General features: G+C 46.6%; 1 protein-coding gene across 1 annotated transcript in view; it reads left to right on the top strand.

The window, feature by feature from the left end:
• The window catches only part of EPHX2 (epoxide hydrolase 2), a 60083-nt gene that overhangs the window by 14051 nt on the left and 24935 nt on the right, over positions 1-21097 (top strand). The window contains exons 3-11 of the mRNA XM_081238058.1: positions 1939-2098; positions 3105-3295; positions 5053-5175; positions 8971-9045; positions 12517-12612; positions 13142-13220; positions 14581-14615; positions 16629-16655; positions 19250-19335. Coding sequence (XP_081094184.1) covers positions 1939-2098; positions 3105-3295; positions 5053-5175; positions 8971-9045; positions 12517-12612; positions 13142-13220; positions 14581-14615; positions 16629-16655; positions 19250-19335 — 872 coding nt within the window. The remainder of the gene's footprint in view (positions 1-1938; positions 2099-3104; positions 3296-5052; positions 5176-8970; positions 9046-12516; positions 12613-13141; positions 13221-14580; positions 14616-16628; positions 16656-19249; positions 19336-21097) is intronic.

Genomic DNA, 21097 nt, shown 5'->3' on the forward strand with positions numbered 1-21097 from the left:
GCCACCTGTAAAATGAGATCGATAACATGCTCCGTCTCCTAGGTTGTTATGAGGCTTGAAAAGTGCTTAGCACAGTGCCTGGCACGTAATCAGTGCTCAGTAAACTGTAGTTATTGTTGTTTCTAGAACCTCGATTTTTTTAAATTGAAGTGTAGTTGGAGATTATTTTTAAATAAAGTAATCAGGGTCTAAAACCACTTCAATTCTCAATTAGTGCCTCGGAAAAGAAAGGCTATTGAGAATCTACTCTATGAGCACACAGATAAAGCAGTCTGTTTGTTTTTTTTTTAATTTATGAATTATAGCCACCTATCAGTCTAACAGGGAACTTGGGACCCATCATAATAGAAAGCAAAGCCCACCTTGCCAGTGAAGACAAGTGTGGTCTTAGTGTGGGGAGTGTAGTGAATTGTGGTCACTTTAGAACTCTCTCTCTTTCTCACACACACACACACACACACACACACACGCAAACACACACACACACATGTTTTGGCAACTCGTGAATGAAAACTGTAATGATACCATTGGGGATAAACATTACTGAAGCGTGAATCAATAAAAAAAAAAGCTGCAGTAATATTGTCAGAAGGTAAGGAAAGGGAGAAGTGGTGTGAATTTCATTCATTTACACGTGACTATACAGTTTTCCCAACACCATTTATTGAAGAGACTGTTCTTTCCTCATCGTGTACTCTTGGCTTCTTTGTCATAAATTAATTGACACGTGGGTTTTTTTTCTGGGCTCTCTATCATTCTGCTATTGATGGGTTTTTGGGTAATTTTTAGTTCGGGACTATTATGTACGAGACAAGAGTGCTACTATGATAGTGTATAAATATACCACAATCCATTCTGCTATTAATGGGTGTATTCCTTTGCTAGGGCTGCCATAAGAAAATACCACAGACTGGGTGGCTTAAACAACAAAATTTATTTTCTCATAGCTCTGGAGGCTGGAAGCCCAAGACCAAGGTGTGGGCAGGGTTGGTTTCTTCTGAGGCCTCTCTCCTTGGCTTGTAGGTGGCTGACTTCTCCTTGTGTCCTCACATTCTTTCTTCTGTGTGTGTCTGTGTCCTAATTGCCTGTTCTTATAAGGACACCAGTCAGATTGGATTAGGGCCCCCCGACCTCATTTTTGTCATGGTCCGAATGCAGGTTGGAAAAGAATTTCCAGACACAAGGCAGAATGTAAAGATGATAGAATTTATTAGAGGGAGGAGTGGCTGCCTGAACAGTGGGCAGGCTGACTTCCTAGTAGTCTGGGAGAGTCGAGCCCAAACATGTGCTATTAATCAGTTTTTATAGCCAGAAAACAAAGGAATGGTCTGAGGTGAAAATTTCATTTACGGATTGGTCGAGGCACATATACCTTCCTTCTATAGGGTGGAGTGGGACAGGCAAGGTGCCTTTCCTTATTTGGGACAGGTCCCGTTGCCCAGGTGGGCAGTTGCCCAGGTGGGCTCAGGAATTTCGTAACCATCACAACACGGTGAGGAGAGCGAGTCAGAGTCCTGTAGGGGGTGTAATGCTGCAACTTTTACAGGCAGGGTCGTCCCTTGTCCTTGAAGCACCATTGTCCTTGGAGCACCACAATTTTACCTTAATGATCTCTTTAAAGACCCTCTTTCCAAAGGACAGTCACCTTCTGAGGTCCTGGGGGTTAGGACTTCAACATGAATTTGTAGGGGACCCAATTCAGCTCTAACACGGGGATTTGAGTAGTTTCTAGTTTGCAGTTCTTAGGAAAAGTGCTGCTATGAACATTTTTGTACATGTCTTTTGGTGAACATATGTAGACATTTCCACTGGGTATGTGTCCAGGAGTGGAATTGCTGGATCACAGGGAATGCATGTGTTCAGATTCAGTAAATGCTGCCCAAAGCTTTTCCAAGTGGTTTCACCAGTTGACAATCCCTCATCAATTCACTTTCACAGTGGATGCCATTCATGGAAGAAAACTGCAGGAAATGTTCTGAGGACTCTGGAATCTGCCTCCCTGAGAATTTCTCTGTAAATCAGATCTTTGGCAAGGCGCTTGCAGCAAGAAAGGTCAACAACCCCATGCTTCAGGCAGCTCTCACTCTCAAAAAGAAGGGTAAGGATCTGATACTGGCTGTTCTCTGACCCAACCACACCAGAACCCTTGGGAGGGTCAGGTCAGAATACATCTAAATGTGCATTGAATTCAATGACAGGCACATTTATACTCACATGTGTTAGTAATTCCTTCAGTTGATTTTCCTTGACTAGGCATTTATTTAGTGGCAGAGCCCAGCTCTTCGTCACAGGCATGTTTGAGGTCATCCTACCCACTTATCAGCAGCCTTACCTGGTTGTGGCTGAGACATCCCTATGTCCATGTATTTGGACATCCCTATGTCCAAATATGGGTCCATATTTCCCACTCATATTACATGGAAAGGGTCTGTCCATTGACTTCTCCTTGTCTTGTTTCCAGCATCTCCTGGTTCTTGTCCTGTCTGGTTAGGCAGGGGATAATGCTGTCTCTGTTTGCATTTCTCTAGTTTTGAAATGGGAACACCACCTCTGCCAAGGCAGGTGTTTTGAAGCGTGGTCCAGCAGAGTTTGCAGCAATGTAGACTGAGAGGAGGGTTGGAGTGGCGGTCCAAAGGTGGGCTTCTGGGCCTGCCTCAGCTCTGCCTGCACTCTGCGGCTCTGGGCAGCTTATAATTTGTCTGAGCTTCCATTTTCCTGTTGGTAAAAGTGGGATGGTAAGATCTGCCCTGCCTGCCCCAAAGGTGTGAGGATCGAATGGGCTGATGAATGTCAAAACTCTGATCAAATGAGCTGACGAATGTCACAACTTCTTGCTCTACGATTGCAAGAAATGAAGGGATGTAGTGTTCCCATCTGAAAGCCCTCGGCGCACACCGTTAGGGGCTCTAGCGTCTGCTCCGGGAGGGGCTTATGGGTAACGATGGTGCTTTTCTAACTCGTCAGTTTAGAAGCCAGACATCAGGAGATTGATGTAAGTGAGCAGAACCCCGCCTGGCCCCATCTTGGGGCCCCCTGTGGGCTACCCGGAGCTTCTCAGAGCAAAGTTCTATAGCTGGTCTATTCACTGGTACCTTCTCACTCAGGATTTACAACCTGTATCCTCACCAACGTCTGGCTGGATGACAGCACCCAGAGAGGCAGCCTGGCCCAGATGATGTGTGAGCTCAGGCCGCACTTCGATTTCCTGATTGAGTCATGCAGGATCGGAATGGCCAAGCCTGACCCTCAGATCTACAAGTTCGTGCTGGACGTCTTGAAGGCCAGCCCCAATGAGGTACCTAGACACTGCCTTTCGGTGGAAAAGAATGTTCTAGAGATATTGCAGTCAAGAAAAATTGAGGAGGCATGAACAGATGGGGGACACCTGGGACCTGGCAGGGTGGTCCTATGTCCAGTGGCAGGTGCCACTTCTCCCAGGCCAGGACTTCTGAAGGGCTTTTACCCACCCCTTCAACCTAGAAAGTTCTACCGGAGGTGGGCATCTGGCTCCTCTCCGTGGCTCTTACAGGACCTTGGTTAAAACAGGTATTGTCGAAAGCTGCCAGACCAGCTGCCTCAGTTTACCTAAAAGAAACGTAGACCCTGGGAGACTTTCCCAAGACACAGGCTAGTCAGGGTCACCCCACCAAAAGCTGGGCAGGAATGGGCTCCAATACTGCAGGAATCTCCTTGTAGGGTATCCCCGCACCCCTAAATTCTGTCTTCATGCCGTCTCTAGATTATCTAGTCTAAAATGTTGTTTTTGTTATGTTTCCCTACTCCAATCTCCAAAAAGGCCTTTGGACCAAGATGAAATTCATTTCTCTGGCATTTCTGACCCTTTCTTGTTAACCCTGCTTCACCCACAAGCTGGTCAGAGGGAAATCCTTACCTGTTCAATCCCAGAACTCTTTCCTTCTCAAACTTTGCTTCTGCTCTTCTCAGCCCCCAGATTAAGCACTATAACAGCGCTCTAAATTTTAGTATGCATATAAATAAATGTCTTTTCATTGATGGCTTTTAGGTTGGATGAGCTGCTTAGACATCCAGGCCTGCCCTAATCCAAGATTATAAATAACTGCCCCATGCTTTCTTTGACAACTTTAAGGATTTTCTTTTTTCTTTAAGGATCATTTCTTTTGACATTTAAATCTTTGATCTATTCAGAATTTATTTGGGGAATAAGGGAAGGAAGGACCCACTTTTTCCCCCAAACTGTTGAAATAATTAAATAGTCTTTTAAATAATCTTTTTCCTCACCAATTGTGCATGACACTTTTATTAGAAACTAAATTTTCACTTGTATATGAGTCTATTCCTCGACTCTCTGTTTTTTTTTTTTTTTTTTTTTTTTATAAGTAATATTCTATAGGAGTTTATTAATTAATTTATTTATTTTTGCTGTGTTGGGTCTTCGTTTCTGGGCGAGGGCTTTCTCTAGTTGTGGCAAGCGGGGTCACTCTTCATCGCGGTGCGCGGGCCTCTCACTATCACGGCCTCTCTTGTTGCAGAGCACAGGCTCCAGACGCGCAGGCTCAGTAGTTGTGGCTCACGGGCCTAGTTGCTCCGTGGCATGTGGGATCCTCCCAGACCAGGGCTCGAACCCGTGTCCCCTGCATTAGCAGGCAGACTCCCAACCACTGCGCCACCAGGGAAGCCCGACTCTCTGTTTTTTTATCTCACTTTATTATAGTTCTTTTCCAGACATTTTTTGGGGGGTCTATTCATACATTTTCCTAGATGAATTTTAATGTCATCCTGATAAGTTTATATTCTTCTTTAATCTTTTTACAGTTTCAGAATTCAGGGAACATGTGTATCTATCTGTGTGTTTATGCTTACGTAATTAAATGTTTTTAATTTTAAGAGTAAACAGTTACATGGAGAGAAAAAAAATAATTCTTAATCTCTAATCAATCCATCTTATTGTGAGACTACTAATTCTTAATCTCAACCACTCTTCTCACTTTAACGTGTTTCTGGCCGGTGGCCCTTGTGCATGAGTTTTGCTTTGGTAGAAGTGATGCTAGTGTCCATGCTCTTTGCATTCAGGTGGTTTTCTTGGATGACTTCGGGGTTAATCTGAAGCCGGCCCGTGACCTGGGGATGGTCACCATCCTCGTCCGTGACACTGACACTGCCCTGAGGGAGCTGGAGAAAGTAACCGGGGTGCAGGTAACTTTCTGTCCGCGCTGTCAGATTTCCTGCCGCTCATCTGTGTTTAGGTACGCAAGCGACAAAACAGGTGAGGGCATTCACTGCTCCCGGTGTGGTTCCCAGTAGGGAGCTCCTCGGTGGGAAACTGTCACCCTTTGTGCAATCAGCGTGACGTCCACGAAGAACTTCCTGTTTCCTTCTCTGCAGTGAACAGGGAAAGGACACTCTGAGAGCAAGAATCTATACCTAGAGTCTGTCATACAGAGTGAAGTAAGTCAGAAAGAGAAAGACAAATACCGTATGCTAACACATATATATGGAATTTAAGAAAAAAAATGTCATGAAGAACCTAGGGGTAAGACAGAAATAAAGACACAGACCTACTAGAGAATAGACTTGAGGATATGGGGAGGGGGAAGGGTAAGCTGTGACAAAGTGAGAGAGAGGCATGGACATATATACACTACCAAACGTATGGTAGATAGCTAGTGGGAAGTGGTGCTTTGTGACCGCCTGGAGGGCTGGGATAGGGAGGGTTGGAGGGAGGGAGATGCAAGAGGGAAGGGATATGGGAACATATGTGTATGTATAACTGATTCACTTTGTTATAAAGCAGAAACTAATTAAAAAAAAAAAGAATCTATACTGGTCAGACTCAGGGGACCAAGACTAGAGTGGGGCCTTCAAAGCCACCCATTCAGAGGAAATACTGAGAATGTAGCTGCTGGGTTTGCCCCTGGGGTGTGTGTGGGGGGGACCCCAGTCCTTCTCTGCTCTGCCTGGTCATGCTGCTTGCACTCAGGTGTAGTGGTTTAGCTCCACCTGGGTCACACCTCTTGGCAGCCAGAGGGGAGGCTCCTAAGTAAACCTGTCCTGAGCCCGGGAGGCTGGGATGCCCATAATAATGCCCCTGAGGGATGGTGGGATTAGCCTGCTCTGCCAGAGCTGAGGCACCTTTTGTTCTTGTAATTTTACCTAAGATCACTGATCCCACTGAGTCTGGGCTTTTGTCGGCCATGCTTTGCACGTGTCAGTGTGATGGGAAAGGAGGTGCGGGAGCCCATACGCTTGATTGACGTAAAAGGCGTCCCACTGTTTTTTCAAAGGGAACTATATGAGCTTTGTATGGCTGCCAGAAAGTAGCACAGACTTGGTGGCTGAGACAACAATCTCTCTAGGAGTCTAGAAGTCTAAGAGCAAGTTGTTAAGGGTTAGTTTCTTCTGAAGCCTTCTCGTTGTGTCTTCACACGGCCTTCCCCTGTATGTGTCTCTTCTTGTAAACACACCAGTCAGATTGGATTCTGTCTCCAGTGGGTCCACTACAGGGGCCTCATTTAAGGTTCATCACCTCTTTAAAGACCTTACCTCCAAATATGAGTCACATTCTGAGGTCCTGGGGGTTAGGACCTCAACAGACACATTTGGAGGGCACACAGTTTTGCCCCCATAACAGGAACAGCTGACTTCTCGTCTTTAACAAATAAGTTAAAGCGTATATCTAATGACTCTGCAACCTTAGAGCATGTCACCCAAGCTTGATTTGTCTTTCTGCAAGCCTGGAGGTCCTATGCAGCAGAGAAGAAAGCATCCAGACTTGGAATCGGAGCATCCTCTTGCTGGTTCCACTTGCCAGGTTCCTCCCCTCATTACCTCTGAGCCACAGACACCTGTCCTGTAAAATTGGGAAAGTGAGCCATTGTCCCAGCTATCTTTTCCTCAGGGGTATGGGGAAGGTATAAGGAAAAATGATAATCATTTCTTTTTAAACAGAGGAGAAGCGCCTCTTGTCTCTCAGGAAGGCTGTGGGAATCAGTCATGAAAGGGCTTTATAAACTGGACAAACACATGGCGGAATCATTAGAGTAGGAAACCCGCACCCTCCCCACCTCTGGAACTAATGGGACATCCCCTGGTGTGTGACCTAGGAAGTCGGGGACACATCAGATAAAGGACCCCAGGGGACGCTGGCCCTGGTGGGTGTCTGGGCTCCTTCACTGCCATCAGAGGCACCCAGCTGCCCATCCCCACGGTCCACACCCTGGGTCCTCTCCAGATGCCACAGAGGTGGGCGCCCACCTATCTCAACCTCTGAGGATGCCCAGGCAGACTCTTCTGTGTTTCGAAGTAGGTGAATTCCATAGTCTACTCCCCATTTTAGAGGGCAGAAAACTGGGTAGCGGAAGAGAATGGCTTCTTCCTTAGGTCTCACCTTTAGGAAGGATGAGAAACCAAACGGTGGGAGTCACCAACATGATGCTGTTCACAAAAGGTCCACTTATATGTGCTCAGCATCCTGTCCTTTGTCATTTCTGTCTCAAGGAAACCGACACGAATACATTACGGAAGCTTCTTAAGGATCTTTGCTCAGGAATTTTCCTGTTTACCGAGATGGACAAAGATGGGTAACCTGACCCCCCTGGGGCTCCAGAGGACAGAACTGGGGCCAGCAGGCAGAGGCTTTCATCAGCTGAATTGCGTCCCCCCCCCACCAAATCCATACGCTGAAGCCCTCACCCCCAGGACCTCACAATGTGACTGTATTTGGAGATTGGATCTTTAAAGAGGTATTTAAGGTAAAATGAGGTCATAAGGATGGACCCTAATCCATTAAGACTGGTGTCCCTATAAGAAGAGGAGATTAAGACACAGACACACACGGAGGGAAGGCCATGTGAGGATACAGGGAGAAGACGGCCGTCTACAAGTCAAGGAGAGAGGCCTCAGGAAGAACCAGCCCTGCCAACACCTTCTTGGACTTCCAGCTTCCAGAACTGTGAGAAAATAAATGTCTGTTGTTTAAGCACCCCAGTCTGTGTTGTGGCTACCCGAGCTGACCCATACACGGCCTGGAGAGTTCGATTTTGGCCAACTTGAAGAAGAAACCCTTCAACAGGGTCATGTAAAGATGGGATGACTGCTCTGTGAACTTGGCATTCCTGGCTGTGTCCAGCGTGAGCCTGGGTGACCACTTGAGGAACTGCCCTAGAGAAGAATTATATTCATTAAAGTCCAAAATCTCTGGGTTTGGGAGCAAGTGGTGTTTATTCCTCGCAGATGTGAAATTCAGTGGGTGGTAGCCAGGGGCTTGCCTCACAGCCATTCTAGGACCCAGGTTGATGGAGAACCCCTGTCTTCTACTGGTGGTTTCCGAGGTCACGCTGAACACCAGATGAAAAGGGGGAAAAGAATATAGAGAATCACGTAGGGATTTTCACAGCTCTGGTGGTCAGGCCATGCTCTTCTTTTTTTAATTTTATTTTAATGCATTTTTTATATTCTTTTCCATTATGATTTATCACAGGATATTGAATATCATTCCCTGTGCCATACAATAGGGCCTTTTTGTTTATCCATTCTAAATGTAATAGTTTGCATCCACTAACCCCAAATTCCCAATCCATTCCTCTCCCTCCCCGCCTCCCCCTTGGCAACCACAAGGTTGTTCTCTATGTCTGTGAGTCTGTTTCTGTTTTGTAGGTAGGTTCATTTGTGCCATATTTTAGATTCCACATATAGGTGATATCATACATATGGTATTTGTCTTTCCCTTTCTGACTTAACTTCACTTAGTATGATCATCTCTAGTTGCATAGGCCATGCTCTTTGTCTGCATCCTGTTGGCCAGAACTCAGTCACCGGACTCCATTGACCCTAGAGGAGAGGGGGCTGGGTTGGTCAGTCACCCATAGGACTCAGGAAGCCATGGCAAAGGTGACCCAGGGACTGTCTTATGGAGTTTTGTGAACTCACTCTGAGGCCTTCTCGTGGAAGGAAGCAGAGCCATCTCCCTCACTGTGTCTCTCTTACTTTCAGGTTCTCCAAGCTGCAGCCCCCCGACCAATCCCCTGCGATCCAAGCACCGTGAGCCATGGATACGTGCCCATAAAGGTGAGTCAGTGCTCTCTCACCAGCGGCTGAGTCTCTCTAACCAGCCCCCCTAAAACGACTTGTGAGACGTTTGTGAAATCTCAAGGGTAGCTACACATCCATCATGTATATGGAAATGGTATCTCCCACAAGTATGATTCCTCAAAAATCAATAGCAGGGCTTCCCTGGTGGCACAGTGGTTGAGAATCTGCCTGCCGATGCAGGGACACGGGTTCAGGCCCTGGTCTGGGAAGATCCCACATGCTGCGGAGCAACTAGGCCCGTGAGCCACAACTACTGAGCCTGCGTCTGGAGCTTGTGCTCCGCAACAAGAGAGGCCGCGACAGTGAGAGGCCCGCGCACCGCGATGAAGAGTGACCCCCGCTCACCACAACTAAGCCCTCGCACAGAAACGAAGACCCAACACAGCCAAAAATAAAATAAATAAATAAAAATTTAAAAAGCTAAAAAAAAAAATCAATAGCAGACGTGGACCAATGTGATCAGATTCCCACGGAACAACAGGCCATGTGGGGCCTTGCTCCATCCCCACAGCCTGCGTGTCTGGCACTTTATTTCGTTATTTCATCCAGCGGGTATTATCGGCCCTTCCTTTGTGTCAGGCACGGGCCAGACAGGAAGGATGCAGGGAGGCACCAGATACAGAGAGGGAAATGGCCAGTCATTAGCCCAGCGGTCAGGGCTGCAGCAAGACCAAGGCCACGTGCAGAGGGGCCCTGACTCCTGACCCAGCCGGGATACAGAGCAGGGCTTTAAAACATCTTTTCAGGTTCACTTTGGGATCTTTCTTCATTTGTCACTGTGGCCATTTAACTACAACAGGACCCAGAGCTACGGGTTAGCTCACAAGCAAAACAAAACTCAACAGTTGCTTTGGAGCTGGATGGAACCAGTTTGAATCCTGGCTTTGGCACTTACTAAGTTGGCAAATGTGGGCACATTTCTTATCATTTTGGACCCCAGTGTACACAGCTTTATGAGATGGCGATAATACCTCCCCTCAATGTTCTTGTAAGGATTAATTGAAATACCCCATGTTGATCACGGGGGTAGGTAGTACCTCGTGCTTCATAAAGAAGAGAGCTGGTGTCCTGAGCTGTGCAGGTCTGGGACCTGGGGAGGACCTACTGCCCTGGAGGAGAGCCCCATGGATGTTCAGTGAGCATTTGCTATTTGCTAGGCACAGAGAGAAATACCTAGATCAATGGAGGTCTTATGTGACCTCAAGGATTGTATGGTCTGCATTCTGCTGAGGTAACATTCCCTGCAGTTACATCCCAGGATGCGGCCCTAACGGCAGTGGCTCAAGCACTCAGAATGGGCTCTGTAGGGGGTAGAGAGAGTGACTGTAATTGCGGGGGATGAGATTCAGTGGTGAAGTGAGCATCAGAGATTGACTGGGATTTGGATAGCGAGAAAGGTCTTTTCTGGTCAATGTGACTGCTCTTATAACCCTGGGTGCTCCTGGACTGGTTTCATAAGGTTTCATAAGCTCCCTCCAGACCTCGTCTCTAATACTGATGCCGAGTAAGGGACTCTTTTCCTGGGGCTGGGGTCTGTCTGGGCTGTGACCCTGCATCTCCAACCCTACAGACAAGGTTACTCTCACAATCCTCCTGATGCTTGCGTATCCAGCCAGTTTCAGTAGATTCCCCATTTGACCTTGAAGGAGTGTGGCCAGAGCTGCCTAACCACTTCCTCTGCCCTCAACCCAAAACTAAAGGGCTGGGGCAGTGGCCTCTGGGGAGCCCAGGCTCTGGGAGTGCTATTACCTTGATGCTAATGCAACTCAAACTGCGTTGATAATAGATCTTTTCCGTTTTCTGACTTCACGGCAATTTTAGAACACACTGTTCAAAGGATGGGAATGTGCATGCGTTTGCTGAGCTACTCAGCTGAATCAAGTATGTAGGAGCAAGAGGGAGCCTTCTAGTTATGATCCATTGAGGACAGAGGCAGATTAGGATCATTTGATTGGACATCAGAACTATAACAATTTTCAGTATAAAGGAGCATAGAATTTAAAGTTCAAGTCCGGGCTTCCCTGGTGGCGCAGTGGTTGAGAGTCCGCCTGCCGATGCGAGGGACGCGGGTTCGTGCCCCGGTCCGGGAAGATCCCACGTGTCGCGGAGTGGCTGGGCCCATGAGCCATGGCCACTGAGCCTGCGCGTCCGGAGCCTGTGCTCCACAATGGGAGAGGCCACAACAGTGAGAGGCCCGTGTACCGCAAAAAATAAATAAATAAATAAATAAAGTTCAAGTCCCTCCTTTTGCCAAGTACTAAAGGGAAGACTAGAGAACATATTCTGATAAAAAAAAAAAAAAGACTGTAGTCCAAGAGGGGGTTTGTGAAATGTCAGCCCGACGTTTTCTTGAGCAAAATAACTTGTTGGGAATTGTGAATGAAACTTCCGGTTTGGAACACCAGCTTGGAGTAGTGCGAGATGCAGCGAAATAGAGTTGTTCCAAGTGGATTTCTATAAAGTGAAGATTATTTTTCTCATTTGTTTCCACTAGAAAGTTAGAGATAAAGTACTTTTGGGGAAAAATAGGTACTTTGACTATATATTGCTTTAGTTCTTTGGCTTAGACCCCCCTGTAATAGTCAGAGTAGGCTCAGTGCTGTAACAAATAGCCCCACACTTTCAGTGGCTTGACTCCAAGTTTGTTTCTGGCTTGCAGCACAATCCCATGTGGACTGGGAGTAGGCTCTCTCCTCACAGTCATTCAAGCACCCAGTCTCCTTCTTTTTGCAGGTTCTTCCTTCCTCAAGGCCCAGTCCATTCAGGTGCAGATAGGAAAAGAGAGGGAGAACCAGGTGCGCGGGAGGTTTACGGCCCAGATGGAGCACACATTTCTTCTGCTCATATGCCACTGGCCAGTCACACGGCCACACCCACTGCAGGACGGTTGGGGGAGGCCTGAAAAATACCAGCAGGAACCAAGGAGAAGGGAAGAAGGTGGATATTGGGCCCCGACAGTCTTGGCCATACCCATGTAGCCCACAAAGGACCGGAAGTATAGTAAAGCTGGAAAAAATGTTCATGTTCAAGAGATAAACAGCTTTTAATGAAATAGTCATGGTATTCCGCACCTTCATGTGAATACCATTCCCTGTACAAAATCAGCCCCCAGTTTAAAATATGGAAAACAGGTCAAATGACAGCAGAAACTCTGACAGGATGAGGGCCCTTTGGGGAGGAAGGCCAAGTTGTTTTGTTTTCCAACATTATGATCTTCTTTTCAGGCTCTTCTTGTTCCAGTGAAACTGCCTGTTTTTATTGCACAGTTTGATCACTTGTCTCTTCTCAGACATTTTCTTCTAACATTGGTGGGTTTGTAGCTGAGAAAGCTGGGTCAGGCGCGATCTGGCAACGTATTGAAATGGCCCGGGGCGATCTGCTGAAGAGGTGCCTGGTTACCCCCGGCCTGCACTGAGGTCACTCCCTGCTCACCTCTCTCTTCTACAGCCTGGGATGTGTCTGCATTTTGTGGAGCTGGGCTCTGGCCCTGCCGTATGCCTCTGCCATGGATTTCCGGAGAGCTGGTTCTCATGGAGGTACCAGGTAAGGGAAACTGGGGGAAGTACGCCCCAGTCAGGGTGAGGGGAGAGAAGAGTCTAGATGGTGTGAGCCAACCTGGAATATCATTAAGAAGCTGACACCTTACCATAGAGCATCATCTCCCAAGTATGACCACGATACCTCTGAAATGTTGGGGCCAGAGATTGCTCCAGAGCTCAGATCTGTGCTAGCCTACATGCCACCTCTGCAGATGAAAAAAAGCATACTTCCTCAAGATGCTTTATGCCACCTGCTGGGAAATCTCTGTAATGAATATAGAAATCTGCAAGGTCTTTGCTAGGAAAGGTACTCTGTCAGGCGTGGCATTAGGTGCAGTGCACAAACCCTACGACCATCCATGGCGGCCGGGTGGGCTCATGCCAGCCCCATGGTGAGGACACCAGGTAGTGCCATGTGGCACTTTGAATTGAACCATTTACAATAACAGGGAGATAGGAGGAAGCAAAGAGGTGGCATCAGCAAAACACTGATGAGCCCACACTGGAGAGGGTCTGAATTGTTTCTTTTCTAGATCCCTGCTCTGGCCCAGGCGGGCTTCCGGGTACTAGCAGTGGACATGAAAGGCTATGGAGGGTCATCTGCTTCTTCTGGTGGGTTAGCTGTTTTACAGCTGTTGGTGTTGGTCATGCCTTCTGACTGTCTGAGCTCTCCAGCTGCACTGTCTTCCCCTGGTCCCAGGTCAGAACAGGCAACTACAACACTATTAAAAGAGAAACTATTAATAATAACACATAAGCTAAAACTGTCCTGGACAAACTGGGACTTATGGTCATACCCTAATTATGACTGTTTTTTTTTAAACAAAAACATAATTTACATGTTAACTGTTGTCGAAGATGATATATAACATTAATTCTAAAGCCAAGGGCAATGATTTGGAATGCATATATGTACATTTCAGATCATTTGTGTATAAATTTCAGATCATTTGGCAGTAGATTTTAAGTAACAAATTATTTTCCCTTAAAATTATGAAGCCTTTGTCCTAGTATTTTCTAGCTTCTCTTGTTGCTATACAGCATTCCAGTGCCATGTTACCTTTTTTCCTTACCCTTGAGACTTTTAGGATCTTTATCTGTTGTGTTCTAAAATGTTATGATATTGTGCTATGATATGGGTCGTTTTTCGTCTACTTTTCTGGGTACATTTAACTTTCAGTTCTTGGAAATTTTCTTTGAAAATTTTTTTCTTCTGTTTTCTCTGTTCTTCTTTCTTTTTCTTTTCTGTAATTGCTATTATTGGTAAAATGTCCATACTACCCAAAGCAATCTACAGAGTCAATGCAATCCCTATCAAAATCCCAATGACATTTTTTACAAAAATAGAAAAAACAATTCTACAATTCATATGGATCCACAAAAGACTACAAATAGTCAAATCAATCTTAAGAAAGAACAAAGCTGGAGGACTCATACTTCTTGATTTCAAAATATATTACAAGGCTACAGTAATCAATACAGTATGGTATTGGTATAAAGACAGACATATACACCAATGGAATAGAGAGTCCAAAAATGAACCCTTGTGTATCTGGTCAGATGACCTTCAACAAGGGTGCCAAGGCCACTCAATGGGGAAAGGACAGTCTGTTCAACAAATAGTGTTGTAAAAACTGAATATCCATATGCAAAATAATGAAATTGTACCCTTATCTTACACCATCCACAAAAAACAACTCAAAGTGGATTAAAGGCTTAAACTGAAGACCTGACACTAAAATTCCTAAATGAAAACATACTGGAAAAGCTTCATGATGTTGGTATTAGCAATGGTTTCATGGATATGACACCAAAAGCACAGGCAACAACAACAAAAATAAACAAGCAGACTATATCAACCTAAGAATTCAATAAGATATATATATATTTTTTTTGCCAAAGGGGCTCTTTTAGTTTGCTGGTAATTTTTAAACATGCAAATTAAGTGTATTTCTTTTATTTTTAATTGCAGAAATAGAAGAATATTCCATGGAAGTGTTATGCAACGTAAGAAGGATCTTTGGGTAACATCTGTAACATCTTCTCCATCCTTGTGTTTTCACTGATATAAGACAGAAGTGTGGGTGTTCATTTAAATCCTAGGAAAGCAGCATTTCACAACATTTGGATAAAAATTCTTTCTGAAAGTCAAAGTATTTTGAAATAATAGCCAACGTTGACTGTATATCAAGTACTTTTCTAAGTATTTGATGGAAGAGGAAACTGAGTCATGGGGAGGTTAAGTAATTGCCTGAGGTCAACAGCTTGTAGAGCCAGGTTTAAACCCTGCAGTAGCTCCCATGCTCCTGCTCTTAGCTACCCCACCATATCACCTTTCCATTCTGAGAATTTAAAAAATCACTGTATTGTGGTAAACACAGTGTTGGCCAGACCTAGGGAGTTAGTGTGTGGACTGGGGACTGCAGAGGCATTCCTGTTCTAAGACAGGCATACGCACCATCGGGGAGAGGGACCCTCATCTTAGAGCTTGCAGGGGAAGGCCAAGGCTGAGGTGAGGAGAGACTGTCATCCAAACCTCCATCAGCCCTGGAGCAAAAGCAAAGGCTGGAGGGACCGAGAGGAAGAAACAGCCTCCTGCTTGGCCGGAAAACTGGCGATGCCAGTGATTATGCTAAAATTACAGAAAGCCTTCATCTAGGAGGGTCACATCTCTGCCTGGAGCACCCCATCAGGCCCCACATGCAGGCTTCATGTCTCATAAGGGGAGCCTGGGACTTGTCCGTGCTCGGACAAGTCTGAGGAGGCAGTCTGAGAACCCCAAAGTTAAAGGAATAATAAAGAAAGAAGAAAGCAGAGAGATGCTATGAATAAAACTGCAGTGCTGAGGGAGTGGTTTGGACAACATCCGCTGGGGGTCCTAGAAGGAGAAGGTAAAGGCGTCCCTGCACCTATTTAATTTCCCCCATTCCTCCTTAATCGCTTCTCTCACTGATGGGGGTTCCAGCTCACCTCAACCACTGTAGCTGGACCACAATTCTGCACCCTTCATCCCTTAGCGGCCCTCTTACATCAGACAGTCTGTTGGTTCCTCATCGGGAGCCTCATGGGTGCTGCCACTTGGCATGTTATAGGATTTCTGGGAAACCCTCAGCTAAATTCCCCTACCTGCTCATTCACATGTGGCCCATACAACCGTGCCGGCCCTGATTCTAGGTGACCCTTCCTCCCACGCCCAGAATCTCAGAACAAAACTGCATGTGGAGACACTCCCTCAGCATCTCATACACCTTTTTCAGACTCCGTGGTTGCCGGCCATGTGGCCAGGTGTCCACGTCTGTTGGGGGATGGGGAACAGGAGCTGACCATCCTGGGGCGAGGGAAGCAGCCAGACCTCTCCAGGGCAGTTTTCTTCCGCTTTCTCCTTCCAGGGAAGAAGCCATGATTTCTGTCTTACATTGAGAATGGTCCATTTCAGTTAGGGATGTGTACTGACCTACCCTGAATAATTCACTGGGTCTGTTGGGAGTCTGTGTGGTTATAAGAGGACGCTGGAAGGGGAAGGGAGATAACTAAAAAGCTAGTGTGAGGTGATTGAACGTGGTGTTAGTTTGCTGGGGCTGCCATGGGAAAGCAGTATAGACTGAGTGGCCTAAACAACAGGAATTTACCTCTCACCATTCTGGAGGCTGGAAGTTCAAGATCAGGGTATCAGCAGGGTTTCATGTGAGGCTTGTATCAACAGATGACCATCTGCTGCTTTTGTCTTCACGTGGTCTTTCATCTGTGTCTGTGTCCAAATCTTCTGTCATGTTGGATCTGGACCCGCCCTAATGACCCCATTTAACTTAATCACATCTTCACTTAAGACCCTATCTCCAAATAGAGTCACATTCTGAAGTACCAGGGGTTAGGGTTTGGGCTTCAGCATATGAATTTCGCTGGGGGCAAGGTGGGGGACACAATTCAGACTGTAACCAAGGCAAACACAGTAATTCTAACCTCAAAGTGGCTGAGGGGATGGATACAGTTCTGATTTTGTGTGTGTGTTTTCTTTCTTAGGACATGGTCACCTTCCTGGATAAGTTGGTAAGTAATTATTTTGAACTGACCTCTTTGGAGAATGCTGTTTGGAACTGGGCAATTAAAGAAAAGCTGTACCTTTGAAGATGTCAGCTGGCAGGGCCCTCAAGGGAGCGGTATGGGAGGGGGAAGGTGGGGTGGTGGGTCGGAAGGGATTATAAAGACAGGTTTGGAGAATATAGAGGTGAGATTGGTTTGGTTCTTGTTTCATGAAAAGCATCTTCCAGGGGATAGAATGTCTCTGTTGGCTTTAAGCCAGATGAAGAGCCTTAGTGCCAGCTGAAGAAGTTTGGGAAACATCCGATAGGCTAATAGTTCCCAGCGTCTTAAAACTTCCATCCCTTTTGAAATATTTAAAATCGAATGTCTTCGTTTAACATGGTTTGGAATGTCAAACTCAATGAAAATGATCAACAGTGGTCGTCTGAGAATACGCTGCTGCAGGGCACACACGCTCTCAGTTCTGAGACTCAGGAACATCCCCTGCCATCCTCAGTCAGGTCACGTGGCAGAAGGGAGACACTGCAGCATGGCTGAGGGCCCAGCCAGGACAGTGACAGTGCGGGGCGGGGGGGCCAAGAGAGAACCTCAAAGCAGTGGGATCTTTCTCCTGTTCACTGGGTGGGCATTGAAAGAAGCAACTGAGATGACGAAGGAGTTCCAGATCTACAGCAGGGCCTGGTGTAGGACGTGCGGTAACAATGTCATGTCCCATCCTCTGCAGATTCTCAGTCCTGTGGAACTGGCTTTGGGACTTCTGAGTGTGATGGGGATAGCTAAGACCCAGTTTGGCCACCCCACTCCTGACTTTTTCTAGAACATTTCCAACTGGCTGGGAACGTCTCTTATTCTGATGGTTGAGTGGGAGTCTCTGTGATTGCTGGCCAGCTGGGTCAGGTGTCCGTCCCCGGCCCAGTCATGACTAGGATATGTGGGAAGGAGACTGGGCCACCCTGGATGACCTGGGTGACCAGATGAGGTGGTCATTTGCCACCTGGACGTGGTGCCTGAAGCCTTTGGAGGAGATGAACTCCCCAACACCAGGCCTGAAGGCTGAGACATGGAATAGTCCCAGGTGAGAAGTAGAGAGGGAGTAGTAGACTCGGAGAAGTAAGAAGAGTCTGGAAAGCACAGTGTCACAGAAGCCCAGGGAAGAATGTTTCACAGGAAAGGCCTCATGCTGCTGTTGACAAAAAAAAAGCACAACCTAAAGGTTGAGAATTGTGTCTTATTTGGTGGACAAACTGAAGACATAAGCCCGATACAGCATCTCAGATAGCTCTGAGACCGCTTCCAGAGAGGTAAGAGAGGAGGCAGGATATATAGTAGTTTCTGCAACAAAGACTAGGTAGTCGGAACATCAAAAGATTGCTCTTAATTAAAGAAAACCAGGTATCTCAAGTGAAGGAATTTAGCATTTTTCTGTGTATCGGAAGGTGCAAGGGTCTGGGCTCACAGAAATCATTCCTTCGACACGCACCTCTGCTAGCTGGGGCCGGCATCCTGCTTTTCTCCATCCTGAATCCCCTCCGGGTGCCCCATTGAAGGTGGCTGCCGTGACCGAGGGCTTGGCAGTGGGCAGCCTGTTCGTCTCCATCCTGAGTTCCCTCAGGGTTCACCATCTGGGTGACTGCAGTGACTTGATGGCTGCAACATCCTTTGTTTACTGATATGCCAGGCAGCATTTTTTTCACTCACACTGCAGAACAATCGGAAGAATGAGAACCAAGAGGGGGAAAAAATTATTAGTGATTAGTAGCCTTTAAGAGAGAAGTTTCAGTGGACTTGGGCGTAGCAGGGAAGAAGCCACTGGAGGGGCTTAGGAAGGTCGTTAGGGAGACACCTGATATAAACCATTGTGAGAAGCGGGAGACCACAGGAGACGGAGTGTGGCAGAGAGCTGAGGCAAGGAACCACCTTTCCAGCTGGTGGTGAGGCTGGGGAGGATCGGAAGGCCCTAAAGCAGTCAGCGGGTGGCCTAGAGGAGGGAGCCCGATTTTAGGTTAGGAGACCTGGGCCTGCACTTACCATCCGTGCAGCCTGGGCAAGTCACCCGACCCGCTGTGAGCCATCTTTGCATTTGTAAAATGTGAGTTCGAAGGTTACTGGGAGGATTCCAGATAAAGGGCCTGTGACACAGAAGATCCTGCATGAAAGGAGCTGTGGTCTTTCGTGGTTACAGCAGCAGAGGAGAGGAAGGTGCGGGGAGAAATGGGGAGGTAAAGGATGCTTTTGAGGCTTGTAGAAAAGGTCCGAAAGAATGGGGACCAGAATAATAACCACTCAATGACAGATGACACGGAGGGGAGGGGCGGTGTCATTCTAACGTGAAGACAAAAGGGAGGAAAGAAGGTGAAGCAAAGTTTGATTTGTGGGAAGGTAGGGAGGGAATTCATGGCCAATGGCCTCAGTCTTCTGAGAAGATTTAAGAGTCCTGCCATTTGTGTGCAGGGTGGGCGGGGCCTGTACATGGGACCAGAGGCTTCAAGAGGGCGGCTGTTGCGGTTAGGCCTAAGGGGAGCCCCAGGCCTCCGGCTCTCAGCGCCCATCCCCTGTCCTGGAAAGCTGCTCACACTCAGCCCCCTTCTTTGTCTTCCTAGGGCATCGCTCAAGCTGTGTTCATTGGCCACGACTGGGGTGGCGTGCTGGTGTGGAATATGGCTCTTTTCTACCCCAAGAGAGTGAGGTAATTAGGCCTTGGGTGTCAAGAATTTGGGTCAGACTGGACTTGAATTCTCTAGACTCCTTCCTCAGGTCTTGAATTCCAGAAAACTTCTTGAAAACAATAGGTTATTATCTGGGAAGGTGACACCGTAGCTCCTTAGCTCATTGGTGTATAAGTAGTGGGGGTTTAGTGAGCTAATGTCTTGGGCACAAGGCCTGTCCCAATCACCAGTAATGCAATGAATAATTCAGGGCCTGAGTAGCCAGTGGGAATGCAGGAGAATGAGGGTGGACTTTGAGGGGAGGAGGGGAGGCAGCCGGGGATGTCAGATTCATAGAACCGAGTGCCAGGAGGCACTTTAGCCCTGGTCAGAGTCAGAAAATGTGGCTTTCCCTTTTACCCTGACCTGGCTACGTGACAAATCACTTCACTCGTTAGGCCCTGGTATCTTCAACCACAGAGTGGTAATGGTCACTCATACCCGACTATTCAACCTGCAAAATACAGTAAAACAGATGTCAGGTTGGAATGATATGTCATGATCACCGTCACGTCACTCATAATCGTTCTCAGAATGACATTTCAGGGCCCCAGTGGGAGCTTTCAGATGATGGGTTTTGAACCTGGAGAGTCAGGTGGTCTTTGTGGCCACACCCCATTTGAGCTGGTAACTGCAGTTAAAGCCTGTCTGGCCTCCCATTTCAGCCTCAGATCTTGGCAAATTCATTAAAACCACATCCTTAGCAGCCATCTGTGTTTCCCTAACGAATCCAGTTACTTTTTATTTGGCTGAGTTTATAGGAATGGAAACACTGAAGAAACTTTGTTCAGCTCAACCCCAGCTCAGATGGTTGGATGATCTCAAAGACCAAAAAGCATCAAACATTTCCTAAAGTATATTTTTAAAGTTTTTGCACGCTGTTTTCATCTCTTTAGCTTCTCTGTCTGTCCTCTCTGTCATTCAAAAGTGAGATAAGAAAGCTCTTAAGAATCAAGTTCACCAAAAAGTTACCCTGCAAGCTGTGTTATAGATGCTCCTTGAAGGGAACAAAAAGAAATAGAGCAACAACATATGGTCTCCACCTTGTTGTTTTATTAAACTTAATCTAATTCTCTCTCCTGTGAGAATTTTAAAAGATTTAACGTGAGGTTAAAGTGAGGTTTCGTGCAGAGTAACATCAGATCTGAGACGCGGGCGTGCTCTGGTTTCCCATTCCTCTTCTCCTGTGCTGTTTCCACCGTGCCTGCTGTTGATTCTGGACTAGTTGCTCATTCTACATCGTCTGTTCTCATCAAAGCAGCCCTATTACCTCCTTCCTGGGAGGGCGGGAGGGAGCCGAGACCCTCTCGCAGGGCTGTCCAGGATGGGACCCCACATCTCTGGGTCTGGGAGCATGTTTTATTTAAGGATATTGTTAACAGCACTAATCTCTGCCTTTCTAGCCAGACAATGAATGAAAAAAAAAAAAAAAAGCCCACATTTAATGTGGAATATTTCTTTGAATCCTTGGTTTCGCCTTTCTACTGAAATAAGCTTTGGGAACCTATTTAAAATCAGGGTCTACTCACTTGTTTGTTTTATTTCCTTTCTGTAACAATCACCTGGAGATGCTGCTGCCAGAAGGAGGCTGTGGTTCAGCTTTTTCTTCCTCTTAATGCAGTCGGCAGCAGCATTTATATATTATCATCTCATTTAGTGATGATTTTTTTATATATGGAATAAATGATACGTCAAAGCGGTTATAAAGAAAACCGCATTCTGTTCAGAATATTTAGTAAGAGC

This window comes from Mesoplodon bidens (assembly GCF_964165515.1).
Source record: "Mesoplodon bidens genome assembly, chromosome: 6".
NCBI lineage: Eukaryota > Metazoa > Chordata > Mammalia > Artiodactyla > Ziphiidae > Mesoplodon > Mesoplodon bidens.